Source organism: Tyto alba, unplaced genomic scaffold (assembly GCF_018691265.1).
Source record: "Tyto alba isolate M040663 unplaced genomic scaffold, T.alba_DEE_v4.0 Super-Scaffold_45, whole genome shotgun sequence".
Lineage (NCBI taxonomy): Eukaryota > Metazoa > Chordata > Aves > Strigiformes > Tytonidae > Tyto > Tyto alba.
The window spans coordinates 29,652,746-29,677,679 of record NW_024881321.1 but is presented as its reverse complement, the minus strand read 5'-3'; the positions used below and the strand labels follow the sequence as shown (position 1 = coordinate 29,677,679).

At 39.6% G+C, this 24,934-nt stretch overlaps 1 protein-coding gene across 4 annotated transcripts in view; it reads right to left on the bottom strand.

Moving 5' to 3' along the window:
• Window positions 1-24,934, bottom strand: part of UBAC2 (UBA domain containing 2) — a 101,644-nt gene that overhangs the window by 5,806 nt on the left and 70,904 nt on the right. For all 4 annotated transcript variants that reach the window (XM_042805855.1, XM_042805856.1, XM_042805857.1 and 1 more), the window contains 2 exons: window positions 15,598-15,843; window positions 592-714 (listed from right to left, as the gene is read on the bottom strand). In XM_042805855.1, coding sequence (XP_042661789.1) covers window positions 592-714; window positions 15,598-15,843 — 369 coding nt within the window. The remainder of the gene's footprint in view (window positions 1-591; window positions 715-15,597; window positions 15,844-24,934) is intronic.

Genomic DNA, 24,934 nt, shown 5'->3' with positions numbered 1-24,934 from the left:
CTAGTGAATCATCCTCTCTTTTGAGAAAAAAACTATCAACAAAAGTCTAAAATTCTAAATCTATACATGACAGAAAAGATACAAACTTTTCTGTGGCATCTGAATGTGAAATCAGTCAGCCATATTATTGAAGGAAACATCCAACTTTTAGACCAAGTGTGTGTTGCAGTCCACAGCAGGCATAACATTTCCAAAAAACTGTGTGACCGAATCAGAAACTTAAGCTGGAGACCTCAGTGAAGGAAAACCTGCATGTCTACAAGACAAATAATGAAATCTATTTCCCATTCTTCCTTCTCTGAAACATTTATTTTATCAGATTTGAATAGCCTCCACTAGTGAAACTGTCTCATCTTTAAATACAAAAGAAAAGCCGTTACACATAAAAGCAGAAGCTCCTGAGCTGATCTGTAAGTCTGGTTTGGATGGTAATGACAATTTGCTGTCTCTGTATTGAGAGCATTATCTGGTATTCTACTTTGTGCTGCTATAGAGAACATTTAAGAAACCGTGTGAACAGATGATAAAAAACTAGTAGAGGTAATTCCTAACCAGTTTTTAAATGCTATTTTAAAACAGAAAAATGTTTACCTGCTCTTCAGAAACCTCCGTAGGTGGAGGTGTGTCTTGTTCAGACGGGTGATGATCTTGATAATTCGCATTATGTCTATGACGTAAAGGAGGAAACAGTCTATTCCAGTTAATCATCCCACCCTGAAACCAGACAGTGCTGTTAGTCTTTGCAAAAAGAACTACAGATATTTTTAAACAAAAAGATCACCCATCCCACATAATATAAAAGGCAAACATTTGAGTAAAATACTTTATTTTAAACAACAAAAACTGCTGCTTACTCTTATGAAGTAAAAATTGGGACTGTTTACCGCTTTACTAGTTATTAGAAGTAATCACTGTAAGTTAAGGAAAAGTTCTAAGAGAAGGAGGAAAGGATGTTTTACATCCATTGTGAAAGATCTGGCTTACTACAGTGCTGGATTTCTGAGGCTGAAGGACTGCTCCTTTTACTGATAGGGATTTGCCTGGCAAGAGATGCAACAGCAGGTCCTGCAAGTGCTTTGCAAGGCTGCTGCTGGAGTTAACCAGGCAAAAAGAGTGCAAGAAGTAAGTGGGGGGAAAAAGCAAAAATGGATTCTCAGTGCATCTGCAAAACCACATCAGGAAACTCAGAACAAGCCCAACCTTCAGGATATCTGTGATTTCCATGCAGGTGATTACTTCTGTGACACCAGCGCAGCTGTTACAGATACACAACCCACCTCACCTAACTTCTGTGCATTTAATACCATTGGAGAATCTGGACATATTCCATTGCCAAAACAGTTTGTAATTACATAGTAATAATACAAATACACAGCAATAATGTACGTACAGTGTAAATCACAGAACTGAAACTTTCTTTTAACATGCAGGCTTCAAGTCGTGTAATAATAAGACGATTAGAATATGAAGTACAAATACTAAAGTACAAACTTTATAATTGTCCAGAAATAATTAATCCTCATTTTGTTATCTTAAACAAACATTTTGAAAGGGATTTTGTATCACACCAAAACCACGGGCCCTGCAAGCAGGGAGTAAGAGCAAACCTCAAATCTCTCTTTTCTATACAATTTGTTAAAACATCTTTTGCAGTTTGTGTTGTTCTTTTCCTCCTCCCCTGCTCCCTCCGTTACTATGGAGAAGATCCTCCTCCCCTTCTGCATATATAGGACATGGACTTCCTTCCTCTAGTTGCTCTATTTTAGTTCCAGAATGTTATTTCTCAGAAGACCTTCTTCTTAAGGGAGTTTTTTCTTTTCTCTCTCTGTGAGGGCACTTCCTGCCTTTATGTACTCCTACAGCATTAAATGCTCTCTGCTCAACCAGATTACCATCAGCTAAACCTGCTCCTAGACCAAAAACCCCACATGTTTCTTTAATTTTTCTGCCCTTTCCTTTGTTTTCTTCCTTTCTCTCCAGAGACCCAGCCAGCCCAGACACCACAGGGGGCAGTGCAATAGCACACTTAAAAGCATTTGGAGAGTCATGAGATTTGAAACTCTAACTTGAAGTGTTCCAGTCCCTTATATACTAGAGCGCATTTTTCCCTGTGAAGATGGGTGATAGCTAGGAGTCATCACGAATTTTCAAGACATAGTTTCCACTGTTAGTGATTCTGAATTTAAAAAATTATTACTTACCTACATTTTTATTTTGCATACTTTATAAAACATTTGCTTAAAAGTAATGAGAGTTTAACCAAATGATTCTGTACAAACCTGGTGTTAGCCAGACAGTGTAGTGTAGTAAAAAGGAGAACTGGTTTGTAGTTTAAACCCAGAGAGGGATCTCAGACCTTCTACTGACACCACTGCACTACTCTGTCGTCTTGGAAAATCACGTCCTGTACTTCCTCATCTATAATTTCACCTAACTGAGAATCCTGTTAAGTTTTAATTGATTAACTTTGAATTTCTGAATGCCTACCAAGCTCTGCAGTTCAGCAAGAACACTGCACTAATGTTGCTGTTCCTGTTTCATATTATTTTGAAAAGACCTCAGGAGAAGAAAACAATGCTTCAATGGGTCATTCACATTAAACTGGTGGATTGATAAATGCCAGCAGGACTATGACACGTTTCTTTGAAGCACCAGAAATCATACAGAACAATGCATATGAAATATAAAATCTACAATAAATGTATTTAGTAGTTTTCCAGTGTATCTGAAGACTGAAATAAACATACTTTTCCAGCTGTGCCCTCAGCTTCAATACTGAGCTGCCTATTCCAGTTCAGTTTTAAATCCTCCCTGTCCTGTGCGCTGCCACCTAAGACTACAGTCTTGTCTCTTTCTTTACCCTAAACTTACAATAGATTTTAAATTAATGTACCCAGAATTCACTACTTCCAATTTAAAAATGCAGATTCCTTACAAAGGTAACTATTTAGTTTTGAAGGTTTACAGAAGATATCGTGATAAACTACAGATGTGGACTGAAGTATTCAGAAGAGTTCCATGCGAAGACTGATAACTCTTTCCCAGAAATAACAGACTAGAAAAATTAGATCAAAATAGTTGTGAAAAATTCTTTTTAAGTTGCTCTCAGAATATTGCAATTACTTTTGGAAATTGTGACAAGCATAACCCATCATTCTCAACTATACTAACAAAGTAAGAATATCCAACATACAACAACAATAAGTAGTAAAGGCTGAAACTCTTGATGGTATGTGAACACTGATGTTCAGGATTAATCCCAACATTATGGTCCACTTCTCATCTGTGTATTACTTTACAAACTGTACCAAAACCAGGCACATTAGGCTGCTTTATCTTAACTGCAAGAAAATTGTTTCTGCTTACAGATTTGCCTCTCATTACATGATGGACGTGCACAGTCAGGCTCAAAAGAGCAGAGATTCAGGGAACTGCAGCAGGAACTACGGGACTGGTACTATGGCAAATCCCATAGAGTAAAGGTAATGAAAAGTTAGGAAGTGCAGCTAATATCTTAGACTCACAGAAGATGGAGATCAAGGTTATGGATTTCCAGTGTAGATGGTGACTGTATAAAGACTTTCACACAACCTTAACTATCACAGCAGAAATACGTGAAGATGTTTTAATTTGACCCAAAGCAAACAGCAAAAAATGTCTTAAGTGAATATTGCAAACTCCAGTTAAAAAATGAACAGATTTCCAGACCAATACTCCACCTTGCCTCATATAAATTCTTTTGCAGACCTCCCCTACACAATTTTATGATGATTTCTGTATTACAGTGACTTCTGACGGTGCTAACACACTCTGTGAGAAGTCAGGAAGATTTCACATGAAGCTATGCAGTCCGATGAATTTATTTATGTGATGCTTCTAAACCATCTGAGAGTAGCCACTGGGGAATTATCAAACAATATTTATGAATTTCACAATATACTTGAATCCTGGCACCAGCACTCAGCAGCACAGATGGGCTCACACCCATCTCCTTACCCTCCACAGAAGCCTTGTCTCAGGGCTCTCTGGAGTGGTCCAAAACAGAAGCAGGAAAGGAGCTAATAATTCAGCAGTGAGGATGATCAACTGTCCAGTATATAAGCTCCTTTCCTGAGCAGCACCTTCAGTGACAAGTGTCTGCCAGTCTAATCCGTTTAATGAAACCCAGGCAGTTCTTCTGTGATTATGGTTTGTCAGTTTGTTATAAAAAGAATTAAGTTTAACACTAAATGGTTTGGGGGCAGGGACTTAACATGACTCACGACTAAGTAAGGAGGATGCATTAAACCTCATACATCCCAAGTCAGTTTCCACAATTGACAGACTCAAGCTATTTCGCACTGAGATTATCTCAGGTGACATCTTTCTTTGTCGTGAATCTTAGGTGTTGGGGAGCAGCAAGTGCAGGTGCTGCTCCAAGAAGAAAGGCAAGCGGAGAGCCAAGGGTGACAATGAGGCAAGCAGAGGCGGTGGCTGAAAAGTGCCATGTTCCCACAGGATCCAAGCCAGAAGAGCAAAGCAGGTCCAGTAACAGTAACTGTGGTCAACCAAAAGTCCAGATTGCCAGGCGGATGTAAGAGCAAGCCTAGAATTCAAGTCAGTGGTTCAGGAGCAGGGAGGGAGATACGCTGATTGGCACATGCTTACACACAAAGCTCAGCAAGGACCAAGGGCAAGGACCTGAACTTAAAAGCAACTCCCAGTCAAAGTGGGTGAGGCCCCAACAAGGCTTCTCACAGGTATTTCTAACCACAGCTCTTGCTCACATAAGCCTGTTCCAAGGCTGAAAAGCATTACTGTACCAGAGCTGGCCACCAGCACAGCTAGCCAAATCCCCTGAGAGCCTGTTGGTACGCTCGGGGACATGACATAAACCAATGCCTTCCCCCACTCAGTGCTCTGGACAGTAGCCACTTGTCATGTTATCTACACAAAGGTAAGATTTCTTGTTCACGTCTGCTTCCTTAGTCCAATTTTCCCATGTCCAACTGTGTGAATGCTGTAAGATTTAATATAGCAACAGCAGGTTGTTTGGTTGTTTTTTTTTTTCATATTTAATTCCTCCATTGCATTGTTTGTGCTGCAGGATGACAGGCTTGAGAAGGTATTCTCGGCTTATGGTGTGAAAACAGCACCAAGCTCACCGTAGTCAAGAGGCTGAAGATTCCCATCAACTTGCATACACTGGTCCCAGTCTCTTCAGTGGGATGCTATGAAGAATTTCTAGTCTCCATTGCCAGCTGTCATACTTGTTTTCATGGTGTTAATCAGAAGCTCTGTTTTGGAAGTCCTGACTGCTGTGCTACTAGAGTAAGACAAGGACTGAAAAATTCAGTCTACAGACTATCATTCATAAAAATACTTTGTACAAACTGGTGACCGGGCCCTTAGTTCTGTCTGCAACATAGTCGTCTTTCATGTGTCATCAGGAAAAACACCTGACAAAAAGACTGCTTCATTAATTATTTGACTAGAGGGGTGGTGGACACACCTAAGAAAAGCCTGTAAGCCTTTCCCCCTTCCTTACTCCTAGGCTGTAATTTTTTAACTAAAGAAAAATTCCATTTCCTTTGGTCTAGCAGTGCAAAGACTGGGTTGAAACAGTTGATTGTGAATTCTTTGTTACTGCCTGATGGGAGACAAATATACTAGGAAGACCATTTTATTGGTCTCTGATAAATCAATCCTAGAAGTGGATTAGGAAAACACCGGTGGTGTTGGAACTTCTGTTACAGGAAGACAACAAACCAGTCACAAGTTTAGATGACCAAAGAATGAGGTTTAAGAACGGACTGGATTGAGAATGGGAAAATAGCAACTCTTCATCACTGAAAAGGTTTTAAGGAAATTCCATATTGATGACTTATTCTTGGATAGCTGCCAGGGCTTTACATACTGAAGTTGTGCCTTATGAGGTCACATCCTTGATGTGTCTCTTTTTTTTTTTTTTTTTTTAAATTTTATTTTTTATGGTGTCTGGGACAATACTGTTTACAAGGAAAGGAGTATCCTCCTTCCCTAAGGATAAGGAAGAGATATCTAGAGCTAGCAAACATGTCTGATTGTACAGCTTGCCAAAAGCCCAGCTATGCTATTTCTTTTCATGTAATCTCTTTCCTCTCTTTTTGAAAAGCTGCTCTACCTGTTTCCCATATACATACCTGTCATGGTGTATTTTGTAAAAGCACTTCTTATCCAAAGCTTGACAATTAAAAATTCTGTATTATGGACAATTAACAAATATCCAGTTAAGTAGCTGTCACATCTGCATGTATTTTAATGAGATTAATTTCAAAGCAAATTAAAGAAATTTTTTTATAAAACTACTCTTGAAAGTGATGCATGTGGTTAAGATATTTTGATAATGTTATCTCATGTATATGGTTAATGCCAACTCGCCATCTGTTTGCACAAACAGGAAGCACCTCCTGATATCTGTCCTGTTCACCTTTTCTTAACATAACAACCGCAGTAAAAAAAAAAAAAAAGGAAATTGCTTTGCATTTCATCCTTTAAAGTAACATTTTTAATGTTTGCTACTCCACATAGGAGACATAAATATTGTCTTACTTTTTTCATATAAATCTTCATTTAAAAAAAGGTACTGAAAGCGAGGAACATTTACTTTGCTTTTCGACAAATTATCATGTCCAAAGCACACATACTGATAACATAAACAAAGAAAAAGCATAGCCATGAATGACACAACGATACCTGCTGCACTGAACACGTCATAAGAAAGATCAATGGCAACGGTGAAATTTCAAGTAGACTTATTCAAATGTCTAGCCTGCCTCTTTTTGTGAGGCTAGAACTCTTCTGTTTTTTTGGCTGGGGTTTTTTGTTTGTTTGTTTGCTTGTTTGTTTTTTACTTTAATAACTTCCTTCTTTTGAAAGGGAGCAGAAATGCAACAGTGTTGGTGTTCTGAGAATCAGTCTTAGTGATAGAAAAAAATTTTCACCAAGGAAAGCGCTCCAACAATTTCTAATGATATTCCAATTTCCTCTGGAAATTCATCCTACAGACAAGTCTCCTTAGCCAAGAGGCCCTGTCTCCAACTCTTAGTTGCTGCATCCTGAACTTTGATGCCTGCATTGTCCCAGAGGAGCTCATGTGTCACAGACATTCAGAAATCCACATGTGGTCTTTTCTGAAGCCTGATCAGCTATTTCCTTTGAAATCTAGGAGGAACACCTTAATCTGGCCTCTGAAGCTGCCTGAGAGACAATGGAAGGGATTTCAGCATAGACATGATGCTTTCATAGTAGCAGAAGCCAGAAATGCCAATGGGCAGGCACATCTGCTCCTTGGAGGCGAGGGGGGAACGGCTGCTTCTGCGACTACATTCAAGGGATGTGCAGAGAGTTGTGAACGCTTCCTCGCATACTCCTGCATGCCCAAGCACTTGGCCTTGCAGACCACTGCTTGTCACATGTGACGGGAGGGGGTGTCGCTATTTGACACACAACTGGCTGGCAGTAAGTGAAGAGCTGCATAGGTACTCCCAAAAACTGGTGGTTAGCTCAGAACACTGAAACAGTCAGACTACTCTGTGCTTAACTTGTTACAGGAAGGGTAAATACCTGTTCTGTACCAAACCACGCGTCACACTAACTTTTCATTACGGCTGTGATGCAGTAATGCAGCCAGAAAGTGATGGAACACTTTGCCAAGAAGAAAGAAAGATATTTCATATCAAGCAGAAGTTGAAAGATGGCATTTTTGAGAACTGGTGTTATTCATTCATCCAACATTAGGCAAGTGTTGAGCAGGACTCTCAGGCTTTGTTTGCAATAATAAATGGGGATTTGGATCTTCTCTAAACAGTAGAGACAGGTCTTCAACCACCTTTTCAAAGCACTTCCTTTTCCAAACTTCCCAGCTTTTCTTGTTTGTGTCAGGTGTTCTTCATCCAAACTGGGTTCTTGCTGGTGCTGTGACATCACAGATATGGTCACCGCTACATCAGTTGAAAACATGCACCCATGTCATACTATTGGCAGTGGGGCTTGTCACTTTTCCCCCCCGAAATCTCAGGTATATACTGAAAAGTAAGTTCCCATTATTAAAAATTAATCTTTGTAAGTGAGTGTCTTGTAAGAGGTGAAGCTGTCAATTATAATCACCAGCTGAATTTTAAAGGAATTACATGATTTTGAGCTGTTGTTATGTTTGGCATTCAACACTTGCTCAGTGAGATAATCGGGTGCGGGGTGGGGGGAAGAGTCCAGTGCGCCAAACGCTGAAAGCAGGTCCACCAACATGAACACAGAGTCTCTACTTGAGGAAATAATGTTAGCTCTGTTTTAGACATTTTACACAAAACAGAGGTACTTCTACTCCTTACTACATGGCTCTCTGGATGTTGACTGGTGACTCTGGACGGTTATTACAGCATGATGATTAGACAGATAATCCTTCATTCAGCTCCTGTGCACAAACCTTTTCAAAGAGTAATATGGAATAAATAGAGGCCAAAACAAAAGTGACAAATCAGAGTTTGAAAATTGTTTTGATTTGACAAGCTGAGATAACAAACACTGGGCAGAAAGAAAACTCAAAAACAAATTCTCCGACATACTAGCAGAAACACATACTTGACTATATAAAGGGCTAGTCTATGATGATGTAGAGAAAAAAACAGATTAGCATCCCATTTCGGGATGCAAATATTCAAGTTCTGTCTTAGGTTGCAACTAGGAAGGGCTTTCATTTGTTGACATCCCAAAGTCAACATACAAGGTGTCATACTTGCAACACTGTTTGGTGAAACTTATGTATCTGTTGTGCCTCTTAAGGTTATTTCCTCATTAAGGAAAAACTGGTGAAATCGCTCTGCAGTCATTATGTGCTAATATCAGAGTTCTAATCAGGAAACCTGAATACTAAGACGGACCACTTACTACCTGAACTACATGCTTCTTGTTTACTATATGCTATGGAAGACGACACTCGGAAGAAGAAATGGCCCATCAAGAGTCTCTCAGTGCTGACTGGAAGAACAACAGAAGCAGCCCTGGAATCCAGTAATCGACTGCCCCTCTAACTGGATGCCTTATTTGTCCCATGTTCAAAGCTAGCAATGAAGGGACAGGTACCTATAAAAAGAAACTTGTCTTCTGTAAATAGGAATTGATCAGACAGCAGAGAATTAAATACTCTGGAAATGCTTGGGGAGGTCTGTATGCCAGGAGCTTTTTTATGGGGAACTGCCTCAAGTTAACTTGTCAGAGGAAGAGAATACAGCATTCACACAGGAAAATAAACATACTGTGTTTCTCAAAAAATTACTTGCTTTGAAATAAGACAGTGTTTTGCTTTAGGAAGTTGTCCAACCACTGTATCAGCAACTACTTGTCTAGGGTAAAGGATTACAAATATTAAACCAAATTCAAAGGCTACAGCTCAAAACCCGTCAAGATAGAATGAGAATTTAATAATTCCAGTCCAAGAAGAAAATGATAGTTCAATGTGTGAGAAAAGGACACTACCTTTTAGGAGTAGGAGTCTGAGACAATTAGCCTTGTGACTGTGACAGCTGGCTGTTAATGAGACACATTCAGCTCACTCTAGTAGTACTACTAGTGTTTGTCAGCTTGTTGAATTGCCAACTTCCATGAAAAAGAAAAGATAAAGTGGTAGTCTGTAGAGGAGATAGTCATAAGCTGTTCATTACCTGGATCAGCACCTTGGAAATTCTACATTTTTAATTTCACACCTAGAACCCATGAAAAACAGTTATTCAGAAAAAGAAAACAGAAATATTTAAATAGCAGTGGGTTATCAACTGCTGCAAATGTGTTATTGAAATGAAACAGTAGAAACCCAAAGAGTCCACACATGCCAACGTCAGCAGTACATGCAGTTTTTATACTCAACAACCTCTAAGAGTTAAGCTCCCCTTTTGAAATAAAAACAGGCATATTCTCAACACAAAGAAAACACTATTAAACAATTACAGAGAATAACCAAAATCTGAAAATGCCAGAAGAGTGCCAAAATGCAAAGGATGAGTTAAAGGTTCACTGAGGTCTGACAAGATACTCTTTTCTCTACAAAAATGGAAGCTGACTGTGATTACAAAAAAGGCTTGGGGTGTGTCCACACATGTACATTGGCATGCAGAGGAAGAGGAGAATGAAGGAATACCAAGTCTAAATTTAGTCACAATGATTATTGCTGCAGCATACGTGCTTCATCGATGGGCTGAAATAAACCCATAATCCACTTATTAGTTAAGAGAATTCTTTAAAAATATGATGTCAAACCTTGTACACACACATCTTAGGAGTCTGAGTTCAAATAACTTTTTTATCCTATTGGCACCCTATGTATAGCTGTCTCTGAAGCTTATGGCAAGGTTGCTAACAGCTGTTTGTATTCAATTATGTCACAAAATCTTAAAGTAGCCTTAGGTAATGCAGACTAGTTGGAATGGAAATCTAATTAGAAGAAAAGACTTTGGGTAACACACAGTTGAAAATCCCACCCATTTATTCAGGTAAAGCAGTTTGGTAGATTCCTTCCTGACAAAGACAACACAAACAAGCTGCTTCCATCCCAAGTCCTGTCTGTGAGAGCAAGAGTTTATATGGACCTGGCAATGTATAAAGGTTGCAGAAGGTCTTCAGGGTTCAAAATGTCTGCAGGACTTGGTGGTGGTACTCAAACTTGTGAAGTTCCTCAAGAAGGCTTTGTCAAAGTGGTATCTCTCAGTGCCAGTGAGAGAGCTAAAAAATATGCTCAGGTCTGGTTCTTACACTTTTTTGAGAAAGCAGAAATACACTGGAAGTATATTCACTGAGGAACTCTTTTCTGTCACCGTGACTGAGGATAACATTCCCGAGGAGGTATTCTTGTGCCAGGAAAGTCTTCGCTCCAATTATCTATTCTTCCCAAGGACAGGAGTTTACTGCTTAGATATAACCAGAAGGTAAATCAGCAAACTAGCCTCACAGTCCTTAGTTGACAAAATGTGAAACTTGCACGTTTCTAAGGATATGAGACTCCCCATAACAATAAAGACACTCAATGTGGCTACCCACAGAACATCTCTCCAGTGTCCCAGGAGAAAGACATCTAACAAGCGAACAATTAGAGGAAGCCACATTGTTATAGAAGAAGTCTGGTCTTTGCAAGTAGTAGAATCTCATAGAAAGATGCCATGGGATATGAATCAGAGTCTGGCCTCACTGAAAAGCAATGGCAGCTGGAATAGAACAAAAAGATGGGAGGGAAAAGAGAAAATAAGCTTAAAATGGAGGATAGGGTGGAAAAGAGGTAGTGAAATGAAGATTTTCATATATGGCTGTAGGCTTATTGCACAGTCTGGAGCAACCTGGTGAAACCCTTTTCTGAGCCAAGAAACTTAAGAGAAACTAAGCAGCAGGCAATACAGTGTCTTTAACATGCTCAGCATGAATGAAGGAATAAATGCTCTGTGGATACAGAAAGCATTTGTTCAGGATGAAGGGACCAGGGTTCATCCAGAGCCCCTCTGGAATGGGCACAGGGATGAGCGCTCAAAGGAGAAGTGGCATTTAGTTGCCAAAAGAAGGCGCTGACCACCCTTCCTGCAACTTTCCACCACCTTCCACATATCTGTCTTTAGTGACAACAGTGCTGTCAATAATAACAAGGCACGGACTCCTTCCTTATCTATCTGCAATTGGGTTATCTGCCAGGCTCCCTCCAAGTTTCTCAATAGGAAGTGAAAGTCAAATTGACTCACTGCTACCACACTAGTGCACAGATGCAGCAAGTTGCTTCCCTTTTCCCACCAGGGCTTTCAATTGGGCTGTAGAAAGATAAACTTTAGAAAAATGCTGGGAAATGAAAGAGAACAAGAAACAAAAAAGTCAGGAGAGGAAAGGCAAAATGTTCATCGATATTACAGTATCAAAAGGATAAAATAGTGCCCAAAGACCTCAACTACATCTTGTCTGACTGAGAGAAAGGCAAGAGGCATCAATCCCTAAAATCCACGATGCATCAGCAAATGATTACTGGTGGTGAGACATAATGGGAGTGAACTTCCCCCAAAGCGAAGAAGGATTTTGTACAGGAGCAAACACAAAGTATGGGAAACAATGGAGATGAAGGGGAAGAGATGATGATGATGTGTGAGGACAATGGCATAGTGGGGAATGAAAATGTAAAAGCGGTATGAAGGGGAGAAAGAGATCAGATAATGCCAGACAATGGGAAAGAAAAATAGGATAAATTATTTAAATTAGAAAAGAGAACACATATAGGAGTGGGAAAGAAAAGAGCTAAGAAACTCAAGTTTTTAAAGCAGTAACAAAATAGGAAGCTGGTATTTTTTGAGGGAATGAATACATATGGCACACATTTTATTCTACTGCCTCAGAAGGTACATGGAGGTGATGCTCAGTAAGTCTCCATTTGTGACAAGTTCAAAATTTCTCAGGACTATCCGTGGAAGAAAAAAAAAAGAACAGAAAGTTTTCAATAAGCACACTACCTACCATCTGTTTAAGGGCTGTATCCACAGCAACTAGAAACCAAGACAAAAATCAGTCACCATGTAACCACACCACCCTGAGAAACTAGCAACGTAAGGTAATCTTTTCAGTTTCTAACAACATATTCAGACACAGTACCACAGAACATTTAAGGGCTAAAATCAGGTAGATCAAATAACGAAGTTGGTGGTTTATGTTCAAATTCTACCACATACTCAACCTACTCCTCAAGGTTATGGGTGTCTGACAACCCAGCACTCTCACACGCACAGCTCTGTGCTTCAGGCTTCTCCAGACCAGAATATTTCAGCTAGAGAAAGACGAGGAAAGGTAAAGCTCAAAGAGTTGCCAGTAAAGAAATTCTGGTGTGGTGGTTTGTTTTGTTTTGTCTTTTTTTTTTTTTTTTTTTTTTTCAAAAAGCATCCAAAGTGAATTCTGCTTTGGATAAAAGAACTCTGAACAGCAGGAAAAAAAAAAAAATTATTTACATCCCAGTATCTTGGAGGTACAGTAAAAACAACTTATGAGAAACTTTTTCCCCCCAGTTTCTTTTCCTGTTTTTTTTGTTTGTTTGTTTTTTTGTTTTCTTTTTAAATTTTTTTAAAACTTTTACTCTTCTTGTGTTGTCTTGTACAACTTATCAAACTCTCATTCTTCAGAATTTCTTGCGAAGGCTTGAAGAATAAGTTTACAACAAAGAGCATCTATTTAAGAAAGGGGTCTCCGTATGGCCAGAACAGTTTGCCACACTGCACAGTCAGTGGAGGACAAGGAAAACCACCTACCAAGTTCTTGTGTTTGCCTTCAATAATGCTAGCAATATACAGGGAAACTGCATTGTCTCTTTTCTGAAACAGATGAACTGAAGAGTAAAGGAGTAGGAGGAATGAGCACAGCACCTTCTCAAGGGGCAACTAAACAAAATTCTTGCACCGTGGTGTACAGAGAAATGTTAACGTTCACTTCCCTCGCCAAACAAAATGAAAAGCAGGAGAGAAAATGTTCATTTATCTCTCACAGATAGCACATTACCTACAGCATATTGGGACTCCAGAAATCTGCACAACATTCTCTTAGAATATAATTCAAAGCCATATTTGATGACTGATACGTATTTTGCAGCTTTTATTATTTTGTTTCGCAAAAAAAAAGGTTCCTATGAAAGGAATCTGCATTCTTTATCAGCTTCACCCCCAAAGGTAAAACTGTCATCTAAATCCCATCTGTAACGTGATCTGCTCAATTCCACTGTCTTCAAATTACACCTTTCCAAGCCTCTAAACGCAAAAGAATTGCCCAAGTACAGCAATCCAGAAAATGGTTTTCAATTTTTAAAATATTATTGAGATTGAAATTAGCCTGCTTTTCATTTTTACCATTACATCTAGACATTTGTGAATGATGCGTTTTGTGATTTAGTTGATGGCCAGTCAATTCCGTGAGTGAGTCATTAAAAGAAAAGCTGGTCAAAAGCTTTCATGACACATCTTTTCTGAAGAGCCTCTCTGAAACATTCATACATTGATCCCATTACCTTCTGATCACTGGTTTCACAGATTAGCACTATCCGTTAACTAAATGCGGTGCTCAAGTTAAAGGCCAAACATGAAGGTAACTTGAAAGTGTTTCGGCAACTTGTAAAGGGAAGTATCTTACTGATGTTCAAACAATGTTCGTTTACTTTACTTAAACCCCTTCACCTTTTTAAAAAACACTATTTGAAGTCAAACATGAAAAGACATTTTTCTACTTTCATTGTTCATAGCCTAAGGAAAAGAGAAGATGAGAAGAAAATGTTATCAACTCTTCTTTTAGAATTTACTGTTCTGAACTTATTTACCACTTTTTGCATTTTAAGACATATTAATAAAGATTGTCCTTCATAAATGGGAATGGCTTCTTCCTCCTATCCAAAGAAACTTGGCTGCATTCTTCCCAGCAGCTTGTAGCCCAACAGACACTTTCATTTTCTATTACAGTGGCAATGTTCAAGAATTGAGTACTTTCTAGTTCAGTTCTTATGTTAAAACTGACGAATGTTCTAATGGGAACAGAGGAAAGTAAATTACAGTCTTTCCACCTGAGGAACAATTTCATCATATCAAAATGTTAAGAAATCAAAGAAAACAGAATTACGTTATCAGGGACTAGAAACAAAGATTCATACTCCAGTTGTTGACCAAAGCTTTATGCCATCATCACACCTCTAATTCTGGCAATATATTAATGGTAACATAGCTATACCTACTTGCGCTACGCTACCTCGAACAAAATGAGAACTTGTGTATCAGTACAGAGCTGTGTTTCAGGCAGAGGAAACTCAGTAAAGACCTCAAATTACTAGGTTGTAATTAAATTATGAAAAATATATGTTTACATAGAGCAATGCAAGGCCTATGTTGTCCACTAGGTTTGATAGAGCAGTAACACATATATCTAAGGTACAGGAAAAAGTTAATTGAGACACCATCTGCCTTATTTTACTGCCCTACAACACAAAGTATGTGAATAGCTGCACTTGCTGGTTTGAGTAAAACAGAGGAAAGAAAAAAGGCTCTGCTATTCTATTCAATAAGGAAATAAATCAAGAGCATTAAATGCAGCAAACATAAAGTCTGTGTGGTTGATCTCTGTAAGAAAGTTAGAGAATTTAATTTCTGCATTTTCTTGAAAGAAATAAGCCTTATTCAAAGTACATCTGCAAACAAAGGAGTTACACAGACAATTTTCAACATCTCTGAAAAGGATGCTAACAATACTCAGAAGAGCCAGGAGCATTTTGACTTCCTAACTTTCCACAATGGCTCTTACTAAAGACCACTGAGAGGCAATCACTTTACCTTTCAGCCGCATTTTTGGTGAAAGAATGCCAGAAGTGCTGATATCCTTACAAGTTTGTCTGACATTCTGCTTACATCTTGTGAAGTAGTTTTAACTTATAAAGGTATATAAAACACTTAAATGGCTATTAGGAGTACAACAGCGTATGAAAGACTGATGGAGAAAAACAAATACATTATTTTTAAGAAAGAGGAATCACAAAAGATATATGACCCAAAATTATACTTTTCCCATAACTTGATATAATCCATACAGAACATGTATCAGTACCTGCTGCTGCCTTTGTCGCCTCATTTGAGCAACCTGAGACATCATGATTTGACGATCCAGTAACTCCATTCTCTGCTGTCTCTGGATATCAACTGTTGCTCCCATTCCCACTCGAACTTCATTCGGTGGTTCCGCAGATGAGAAGATTGGTTCAAGAGTCCAAGAAAATATCTTTGCCACCCAGCTGGGTACACAAAGAATTCGATGAACTTTTAATATATTGCTATTGTAGCAAATCCCAGAAACCTAAAACCAGAAATTAAATGTTAAAAAAACAAACAAAAAAACTTAACTGCACCAAATTTACTTTGTATTTAGCTGCAGACAGCAGTTGGTCTTTCTGTTTTTTAAAGCACTTAATATTATATTTACCCAGAGTTTTCAGGCAAGAATCAAAGAAAGAATAGGGGATTTCTTTACCTCCAACTTCCCCACAACTACAGACTATCACTTTTTAAAATCTGTGTACTGCATTGTCTGTGACTCAGAAAGCTGCTTGGGGTTTTTTGTTCGTTTCAGAATTTGAGCCCAAAACTAGCAACTCTTTCTCAAATAGGTCAAAATTCAAATCAAATTTTAATTTCTAGTAAAGGAACTGGTCGGGGACTGCTGCATGCTGACCTGAAAAGACTAAGGCTGCCCTTGAGGATGCTGAAGCATTGTAAACATTCCTTAAAAAAACCAATCCCCTTAAGGCCTCTGCTCCTACTACCCAAGTCTCTTCTTCTAGTAAAACCAAAAGCAAAGCAGCTGATTTTAAGTTAAATCTAAGAGTATGCACAGACTTATTCCAAAAGCTTCCCATCTACCTTCTAGGAGAAAGAAAAAAAAAAAAAAAAAAAAAAAAAAGATTCAGAACCAGCTCATTAAAACTTGTGATACTGAAAAAGCTGGGTTTTGTGATGCCCTTCTCCCATCTATATGAAAAAATCCCCATTTCCTGCATTCGCACTCATGCTTGCCTTGGGGCTTGATTTAATTTCAGATTCAGGAGAAGCAATAGAAACCCATATGCCCCATAAATGATCTACAGTCACCACTCAGCCATCATTTTAAATCCCACTACGAAGCCCTAGCACTTGAGCCCAAAGCCGTCTAGCAGGAAGGCCAAAGATCTTGCAGAAACTGAGTCTGCATTCTGCTCTATACCACATTTCAATATTTGTGACTATTTATTGTCTGTTGTGCAACAAGAAAGAATTATGCTATGACAACAGAGTGAAATGAACAGAAAGAGCTATGAACCCCCCCCAAAATCCATAAACATACCCAAATAATGCAATTATGCTAGAAGCAATGTGGAAACTCCATATTTGGGCTATTTATTTTATCTGACACTTGTATAAACACATCAAATGCATTGCTGCATATACAAAGGGAGATAGTATAGGAAAATGCAACATTCTTTGGGAAGGGGATCGTTTTCAGATTAGTACAAGGTTATTGTTAATTATCCAGTGAGATAATGAGATTTTAGCAAAAATACATTCTGATTTGGCAAACACTGATTTTTATTTTATTCTACTTTCTTTTTGTGACTGCTCTCAGGGTTGAACGTAATACTAAACACAGGCTACCAATCTAAAACAAGAAAGAACAGTTTTAAACTACCCTTAACCCTTAAATCTTTTTGTGCTATGAGAAAGGAGGTAAATGGGATGGGATACGAGGAAGGCCAAAATGTCAGGCATCATAGTGAAAGCTGTCTTTAACAAAAATATTCTGTATTCAAAAAAGGTCCTCACTGGACTCTAGGTATGACAGGGCATTGGAAAAGAAGCTTCGTTATGACCTCAGAAATTCCTTCTTCAGCTCTAGTGAAACTGTTCCAGGCAACTGTGAGCCCACAACCAAAACTTGTGCACATCAGCTGGAAACTAAGAACTATGATCACCAAAGAGTAAGTGGAGGAAAATTCATATCACTTCTGCAGTTCATCTACTTTTGGTATGCAGCACTTGAGTATGTACCTAGCAAGAAGGTCTCTCAGAAGCTAATCATGTGGTCCCCAAAGAGTTACATAGATAGGCACCTAATTCAAGAAAACCTAGATTGTAGGGCTACCAGGAAGGTCACTTCTTTGGGAGTATGAATTATCAAACCAGGCTGCAAATATTACATATAAATTTAATCTGATGATTTCTTAGACGCAGAATGCATAAGCAGCAGCAGAACCCACATATGATCTTCCTTCCTCCCACCTTGTGTAGTTAGGCTATGGAGCCAGGCCCCCTCTTTGGTCCCAGGGATTCTGCATTCCTGGTTGCATAGGTATAACCAGGCAGGGCAAGCACTCCTGCTCAAAATACTTTGTCAAACATCACATCAGCGTTCCCTCATTTCTTCTAAATGTCCCTCCCAGCTACTGATCTCTGCTCGCTGTTATCACTTACAGTCCTTTTTTAAGGTCTAATGTTTTCAGGGCACTTAATCTTGAGCGGGTTCAAAAAGTCACAAGAACAAAACAAAGCAAGTGGTGATAGGAAAATGTACATCTCCCCGAACATATGACAAATCTTGACACGTGTCTGAACACACTAACCACAAACAGAATCATTCTCTTGTCAACTCAAGATAGAAAATACAGCAAAGAGACAGCAGCAGCATGTCTTCAGTGTCAGTAAGGTGTAGATGTCCCAAGCCCTGGGACTTGTTTTTCTCAGAAGGGAAAGTGTACTCCAAGCACCAACTAGTAGCTGCATCAGCAAAAGCATTCTCATATTTTTCTAAGTAGAAATGGCTAGTCATAGAATCATAGAATCATTTAGGTTGGAAAAGACCCTTAAGATCATCGAGTCCAACCATTAACCTAACACTGCCAAGTCCACTACTAAACCACGTCCCTAAGTGCCACATCTACACGTCTTTTAAATCCCTCCAGGGATGGTGACTGAACCACTTCCCTGGGCAGCCTGTTCCAATGCTTGACAAACCTTTCAGTGAAGAATTTTTTCTAAACCTCCCCTGGTGCAACTTGAAGCTGTTTCCTCTTGTCCTATTTGGGAAGAGAGACCGACACTCACCTCGTTACAAACTCCATTCAGATAGCTGTAGAGAGCAAGTCATTCCAGAGTGTTTAATGAGAAGGAAAGGTTCTATAAGGCTAAAAGTTTATGAACACTGTTAAAACAGAGAATGGCACTTAGCACTGCATGGGAGACTCGTACACATGGCTCCTACATGCCTTCCTAGCCTTACTGAGCTCATTGGAGTAGCATGCCTGCTCTGTAGCCAGTGTACCAGTTGCAGTGTGCTGTCTTCTCTCTCCTTGCTGCTCCTCAACAGTAGACTAGTGTCTCGGCCCCTCCTTGTCCTGCCTTAGACAGAAACTCATTGCATAACCCAAATGTGTGGACTTCTATGCTCACAAAGCAGGAAGTTGAGAAGTCTGACAATATAAAGTTCATAGTAAAATATAAAAGAAAATGCACCTGGTGAAGGAACAAGACAAAACTGTGTGGAACTAGCAGATAAGAAGTGTATCTTCTACATATAGTTGCCAAGAAACTTACTGTGGACCAAAGTAATCATGTCAGACTGCAATTCTTCACAAATACAAACAAATGGAAGGACAGACTCAGTGGTGAAGAGCACCAAGTGTATACTGGCAATCCACCTTGTTACCTCCACATCTGTCAGGATTTCAGTGCCACCCCCCCTCCTCTCTCCTTTGATTTACTACTCCAATTATAAAACTCTCAGATGTAAGGATAAGAAACTTTAAATGCTGTGTTCAGTTTTAGAAAATCTTCCAGAAGTTTCATCTACTGAGGAAGAGGTACCTATTTGCATATTTCCAATAAACCCAGAATGGAGACATTTGTAGTTAAAATAGGTCTGGTGATTCAGTCTGGTTTAGTGTCACACACCCATTTTAATGTCAAGTATTTCCAAAGAACTTCCTCTTTATCCAGTTCATACGCAGAACTTGATATACATCGTTTAAAAAAAAACAAGCTTTGACAAAGTATAAATTAACTTTTTACACCATTTTTGTTACAGACGTGTAGTGAATTTCTGGTGTTTACGGAACTAAACCAACTTTGTTCAAAGAAGATAAGATGATCTCATTATATCCCAACTTCGGCACTGCACATCAGATTAAAGGACTAGTTCCCCCAAACAGATGAGCCTCCAGAGTATTTTAGGCTCTAAAAAGTCACCCTAGTGGTGCAGTTAAGTTCATATTGTTAGAAAAGAGAATTTTTGGCTGGCAACATAAAACACATCTTTGTTGTTTTCTGTTAGTCACACAATCATAACCTACAACTTCATCTACCACATTGTATGAGGCTCAATATTAAGCAGAGGAAATGGAGTATGCTGGAAATTGTCTGGCATGCTGCAGAAAACAAAGTGAGCTTACAGTTTTTCAGTTTCTTAACATCATGGCTGGTCCTTCACATGAAGTTTCCTAACCTCTTCCCGCCCCTGTACAAAGCCCAACTTCCCTTCCCCTTCCCTCACGTCCCTCCAAAGCTGTACACTTTTTAAAAAAAGGAAGTAGTTGTAGTTTCTCTTTTATATTAAATAAACCAAACATGGAAGCTCTCCAATATTTTACATGACAAAGACACATATGTTCCACTACCAACTGAGATATTTAAAATCACCGTACTTGATTAGCACTAAAAAGGGAAATCAAATGGACAAGACAGTAGGCAGATTGGCGTAGAAAATGATGCTGAAATTATTTTGCCTAATGGTTAGAACTTGACATTAAATACTCACTTATTTTATTCTGAACAATTTAAATATATTTATCATATGTATTCAAGACTGCTATTTTCAGATATCAACAAACTGAAAGCAGATAGCTGTATTCTTAAGGTGAAATGACATTTTTATATTTATTTTATCTGCTTTACCCTTCGTATGTTCTGAATTCTATAAAACTACAATCAAAACAAGAGGTTAAAGTCTGTGTCAAGATTCTGTATTTACCTTGATTAGAGAAGCACCTTGATCAAATCAAGAGAGAGCATGTGAAAACCACACAACAAATAACCACTACACATGTATTTTCAACTTGTAGTTACAACCTGCAATGTAATTATAATACAACAGATTACTTTGTTTGGGCTTTCTTTGTGGAAATAGTTACTAAGAGTATAAACAGCCTCTTGCAATAGCTACCTTGACAGAAAAATAAGATAGTAATAACAATAATAAACTAATTCTCTTCAATTTCCTTCCCAGCTGACTTGGCTCATAAATTTCCCAGATACCTTGAATTCTTTTTCTTCAGTGTCCATCAATGTTACCTTCAATGGTCAGGTGCAATCATCAAATCTCAGTCATTCTTCATGTATGTCCAAGCATGATTGTACTGCTATTTCAGCACAGTACATCTATTCTTAACTTGTATTTGTGACCTAAGGATAGGTTCCCTTGGGTCTCTGCTGGAGTTCTGCAGGCGATCGTCATCACATTGTTAATGAAACCTCTTTACATAGAAGACACAGGAAGACTATGGAAAATGTGGGCCCTCTTTGAAAGGAAACAAGAGACCTGGTGACCGGAGATATGATGAAGGCTGAAGTACTCAATGACTTTTTTGCCTCAGTCCTCACCAGCAAGTGCTCCAGCCACACCACCCAAGTCACAGAAGGTAAAGGCAGGGACTGGGAGAACGAAGAAATGCCCACTGTAGAAGATCAGGTTTGAGACCATCTAAGGAACCTGAAGGTGCACAAATCCATGGGAACTGATGAGATGCATCCACAGGTCCTGAGGGAACTGAAGGATGAAGTTGTTAAGCCAGTATCCATCATATTTGAGAAGTTGTGGCTGTCCAATGAAGTTCCCACTGACTGGAAAAGGGGAAACATAACTCCCATTTTTAAAAAGGGAAAAAAGGAAGACCCAGGGAACTACAGGCCAGTCAGTCTCACTTCCGTGCCTGGCAAGATCATGGAGCTGATCCTCCTGAAAACTCTGCTAAGGCACAAGGAAAATAAGGACGTGATTGGTGACAGCCAACATGGCTTCACTAAGGGCAAATTGTATTTGACAAATTTGGTGGCTTTCTACAATGGGGTTGCAGCATTGGTGGGTAAGGAAAGAGCAACTGATGTCATCTATCCAGACTTGCGCAAAGCCTTTGACACTGTCCCACATGACATCCTTATCTTTAAATTGGAGAGACATAGATTTGATGGATGGGCCACCTGGTGGGTAAGGAATTGTCTGGATGGTCACATTTAAAGGGTTGTGGTCAACAGATCAATGTCTAAGTAGAGACCGGTGATGAGTGGCATTCCTCAGGAGTCAGTATTGGGACTGGTGCCATTTAACATTTTTGTTGGCAACATGGACAGTGGGATTGAGTGCACCCTCAGCAAGTTTGCCAACAACATCAAGCTGTGTGGTGCAGTTGACATGCTGGAGGGAAGGGGTGCCATTCAGAGGGAGAGTGACAGGCTTGAGAAGTGGACCCATGCAGACCTCATGAAGTTCAACAAGGCCAAGTGCAAGGTCCTGCACATGGGTTGGGGCAATCCCAAGCGCAGATACAGACTAGACAGAGAATGGATTAAAAGCAGCACTGAGGAGACGGACATGAAAGTGTTTGTTGATAAGCAGCTCAACATGACCTGGCAATGTGTGCTCATACCCCAAAAAGTCAGCTGTATCCTAGGCTGCATCAAAAGAAGCGTGATCAGTAGGTCAATAGAGGTGAGACCTCACCTGGAGTACAGTATTCAGCTCTGGAACCCCCAGCATGGACCTTTTGGAGAAAGTTCAAAGGAGGGTCATGAAGAACATGAGAGGGCTGGGGCACCTCTCCTATCAGGAGAGGCTGGGAGAGTTGGGGTTGTTCAACCTGGAGAAGAGAAGGCTCCAGGGAGACCTTATAGCAGCCTTCCAATACTGAAAGGGGGTCTATAGGAAAGATGGGGAGGGACTTTTAAAAGGGCATGTAGTGACGGGACTAGGGCTAATGGCTTTAAGATGGTAGATTTAGATTAGATATAACAAAGAAATTCTTTACTATGAGGACAGTGAGATGCTGGCACAGGTTCCCAGAGCAGCTGTGGCTGCCCCCTCCCTGGAAGGGTTCCAGGCCAGGTTGGACGGGGCTGGGAGCACCCTGGGCTGGGGGAAGGGGGCCCTGCCCCTGGCAGGGGGGTTGGAACCAGATGATCTTTAAGGTCCCTTCCAACCCAAACCGTTCTATGATTCTATGATCACGAATGGATTTATCTACCCCAACATAGACATCTCTGATTTAAAAAAACCTGCTTATGAGCTGGTTGCTTAAAGTTGTTTTTTCATAGTCAACAGAGAGAAATGGGCACTGATAAGATGCGACTCATCTTATGGCAGATGTTTCTAGAGTACACACACAGATTAATTACTCTCATGGATTTCCTCTCTAAACAATGGTAACATTGCAGCCATGATGGTGTACACGCACAGGCTAGAAAAGCTTGATAGAAGCAATCTAGCTCTTACTGAACCAGCCAGCACAGTTGACCAAGTAGACCATATTTTGGGCACACAAACTCTTTCTCAGATCTGAGATAAAACCTGAAAACTTAGAAGTAAAATGCAAACTGAAAACTAAAATCCATTTTTTTTATAGCATCTCAGAATCCATGGATAAAAAAGAGAAAGTACCTTATGACACATTATTACCTTCTCTCCTTCCCCATTGCCGCTTTCTTCTTTCAGAATTGGAAATATTTGTATCTCCCTCCTCCCCAAACAATTACAACCTTGTTTCCACACTAACATCCCCTGTATGCCAGATGAATCAACTACTTTTCAGATGTTTTAACTGATGCAGGAGTAAGTTTTGTCAGCTTAGACAGCTGTCATGTACTTACACATAGCCATCTAGACATAAGCAAGGTGTCTAAGCTTCCACCACAGAGGAAATTAAGTCAATACAGTCAGCAGAATGTAGAGATGCTCATTTCAAATTAAGTCACCTACAGTCGCTCAACTGAATAATGACCTTTGCCCACATGCAGATAGCTCACATCAGTTCTGAGTGAGATCCAGCAGATCTGTTAGCTTACATATGGATATCTGCACCTGTCCTAAAGTTAGGAGACAGTCAGACAGTGCTGCTTTTTCATACCCTAATCTCTGTTATTCTACTGCTTTTCTGATTCTTATTTCAGGCTATACACTTCACAACCTATGTGGTGAGCTTCCTGACCTGCATTGCTAGCAGGTTGAGGGAAGTGATCCTCTCTTGTCTCCGCATTAGAGTACTGTGTCCAGTTCTGCACACCCAGGCACAGGAAAGACATGGACTTACTGGAGCAAGTCCAGTGCAGGGCCATCAAGATGATCAAGGGACTGGAGCATATTTCACATGATGAGAGGCTGAGAGAAGTGGGACTGTTTGGCTTGGAGAAGAGAAGTTCTCAGGGGGATTTTATCAAAATATATAAATGCCTGAAGGGAGAGAATGAAGAGGGAGTCAGGCTTTTCTCAGTGGTGACCGATGACAGGATCAGAGGCAAGGGACACAAACTGAAACACAGAAGGTTCCTTCTGAACATCAGTAAACATTTCTTCGCTGTGAGGGTGATTGAGCACTAGCATAGGTTGCCCAGGGAGGTGGTAAAGTCTCCATTCTTGGAGATATTCAAAAGACATCTGGACATGGTCCTGGGCAAGCAGCTCTGGCTGGCCCTGTCTGAGCAGGGCAGTTGGACCAGATGTCAACCTCAGTGATTGGGTGAGCTTAGTACTTAGTCTTTGGTGGGCAGTTCTATGAGCAATGGGGAATCACATCAGCTACATGTAAAATATATGTTTTTATTCAGGAAAGTACTTAAGCATAGGCAGAATTTTTCATAAGTGAGTAGTCCCACAGATAGTAGCAATACTATGAATATATAGATTGTAAAACCAATGTAAAATATTCAGAAATCACAACTCAATTCCAAAAAGGTCACTAGCAAGATTGTCTTAAAATCATGAGGGTTTAAAAAAGACCAAAACAAACAAAAAAATCCATAAAACTTTCCTACATGATTTCTAAGTCTTTGGGGCATTCTTTTGGATTTTGAAGAAGTAGTTTGCACAAGGATTAAAAGCTTATTTTACTACTATGAAAGCTGACATTCCCACACAATCCTTTGACTCTTTGAGCTAGGACTTCAAGAAACACTGACAAGAAAAAGAAGAAAAAAGACAAGAAACCAGAAGCATTGATAACACTTTCTACATCTTCACAAACTTCCCTGAAAAAGAGCTGGAGTTATCCATATAATCCAAAAAGACCTTGTAGTACCGGTGCTTTAATTTTGAATATTTCTTGATCATGTGGTCAATGACTCTGGGTAATCAGCTGAAAACGATGTTTTGGTCCAGT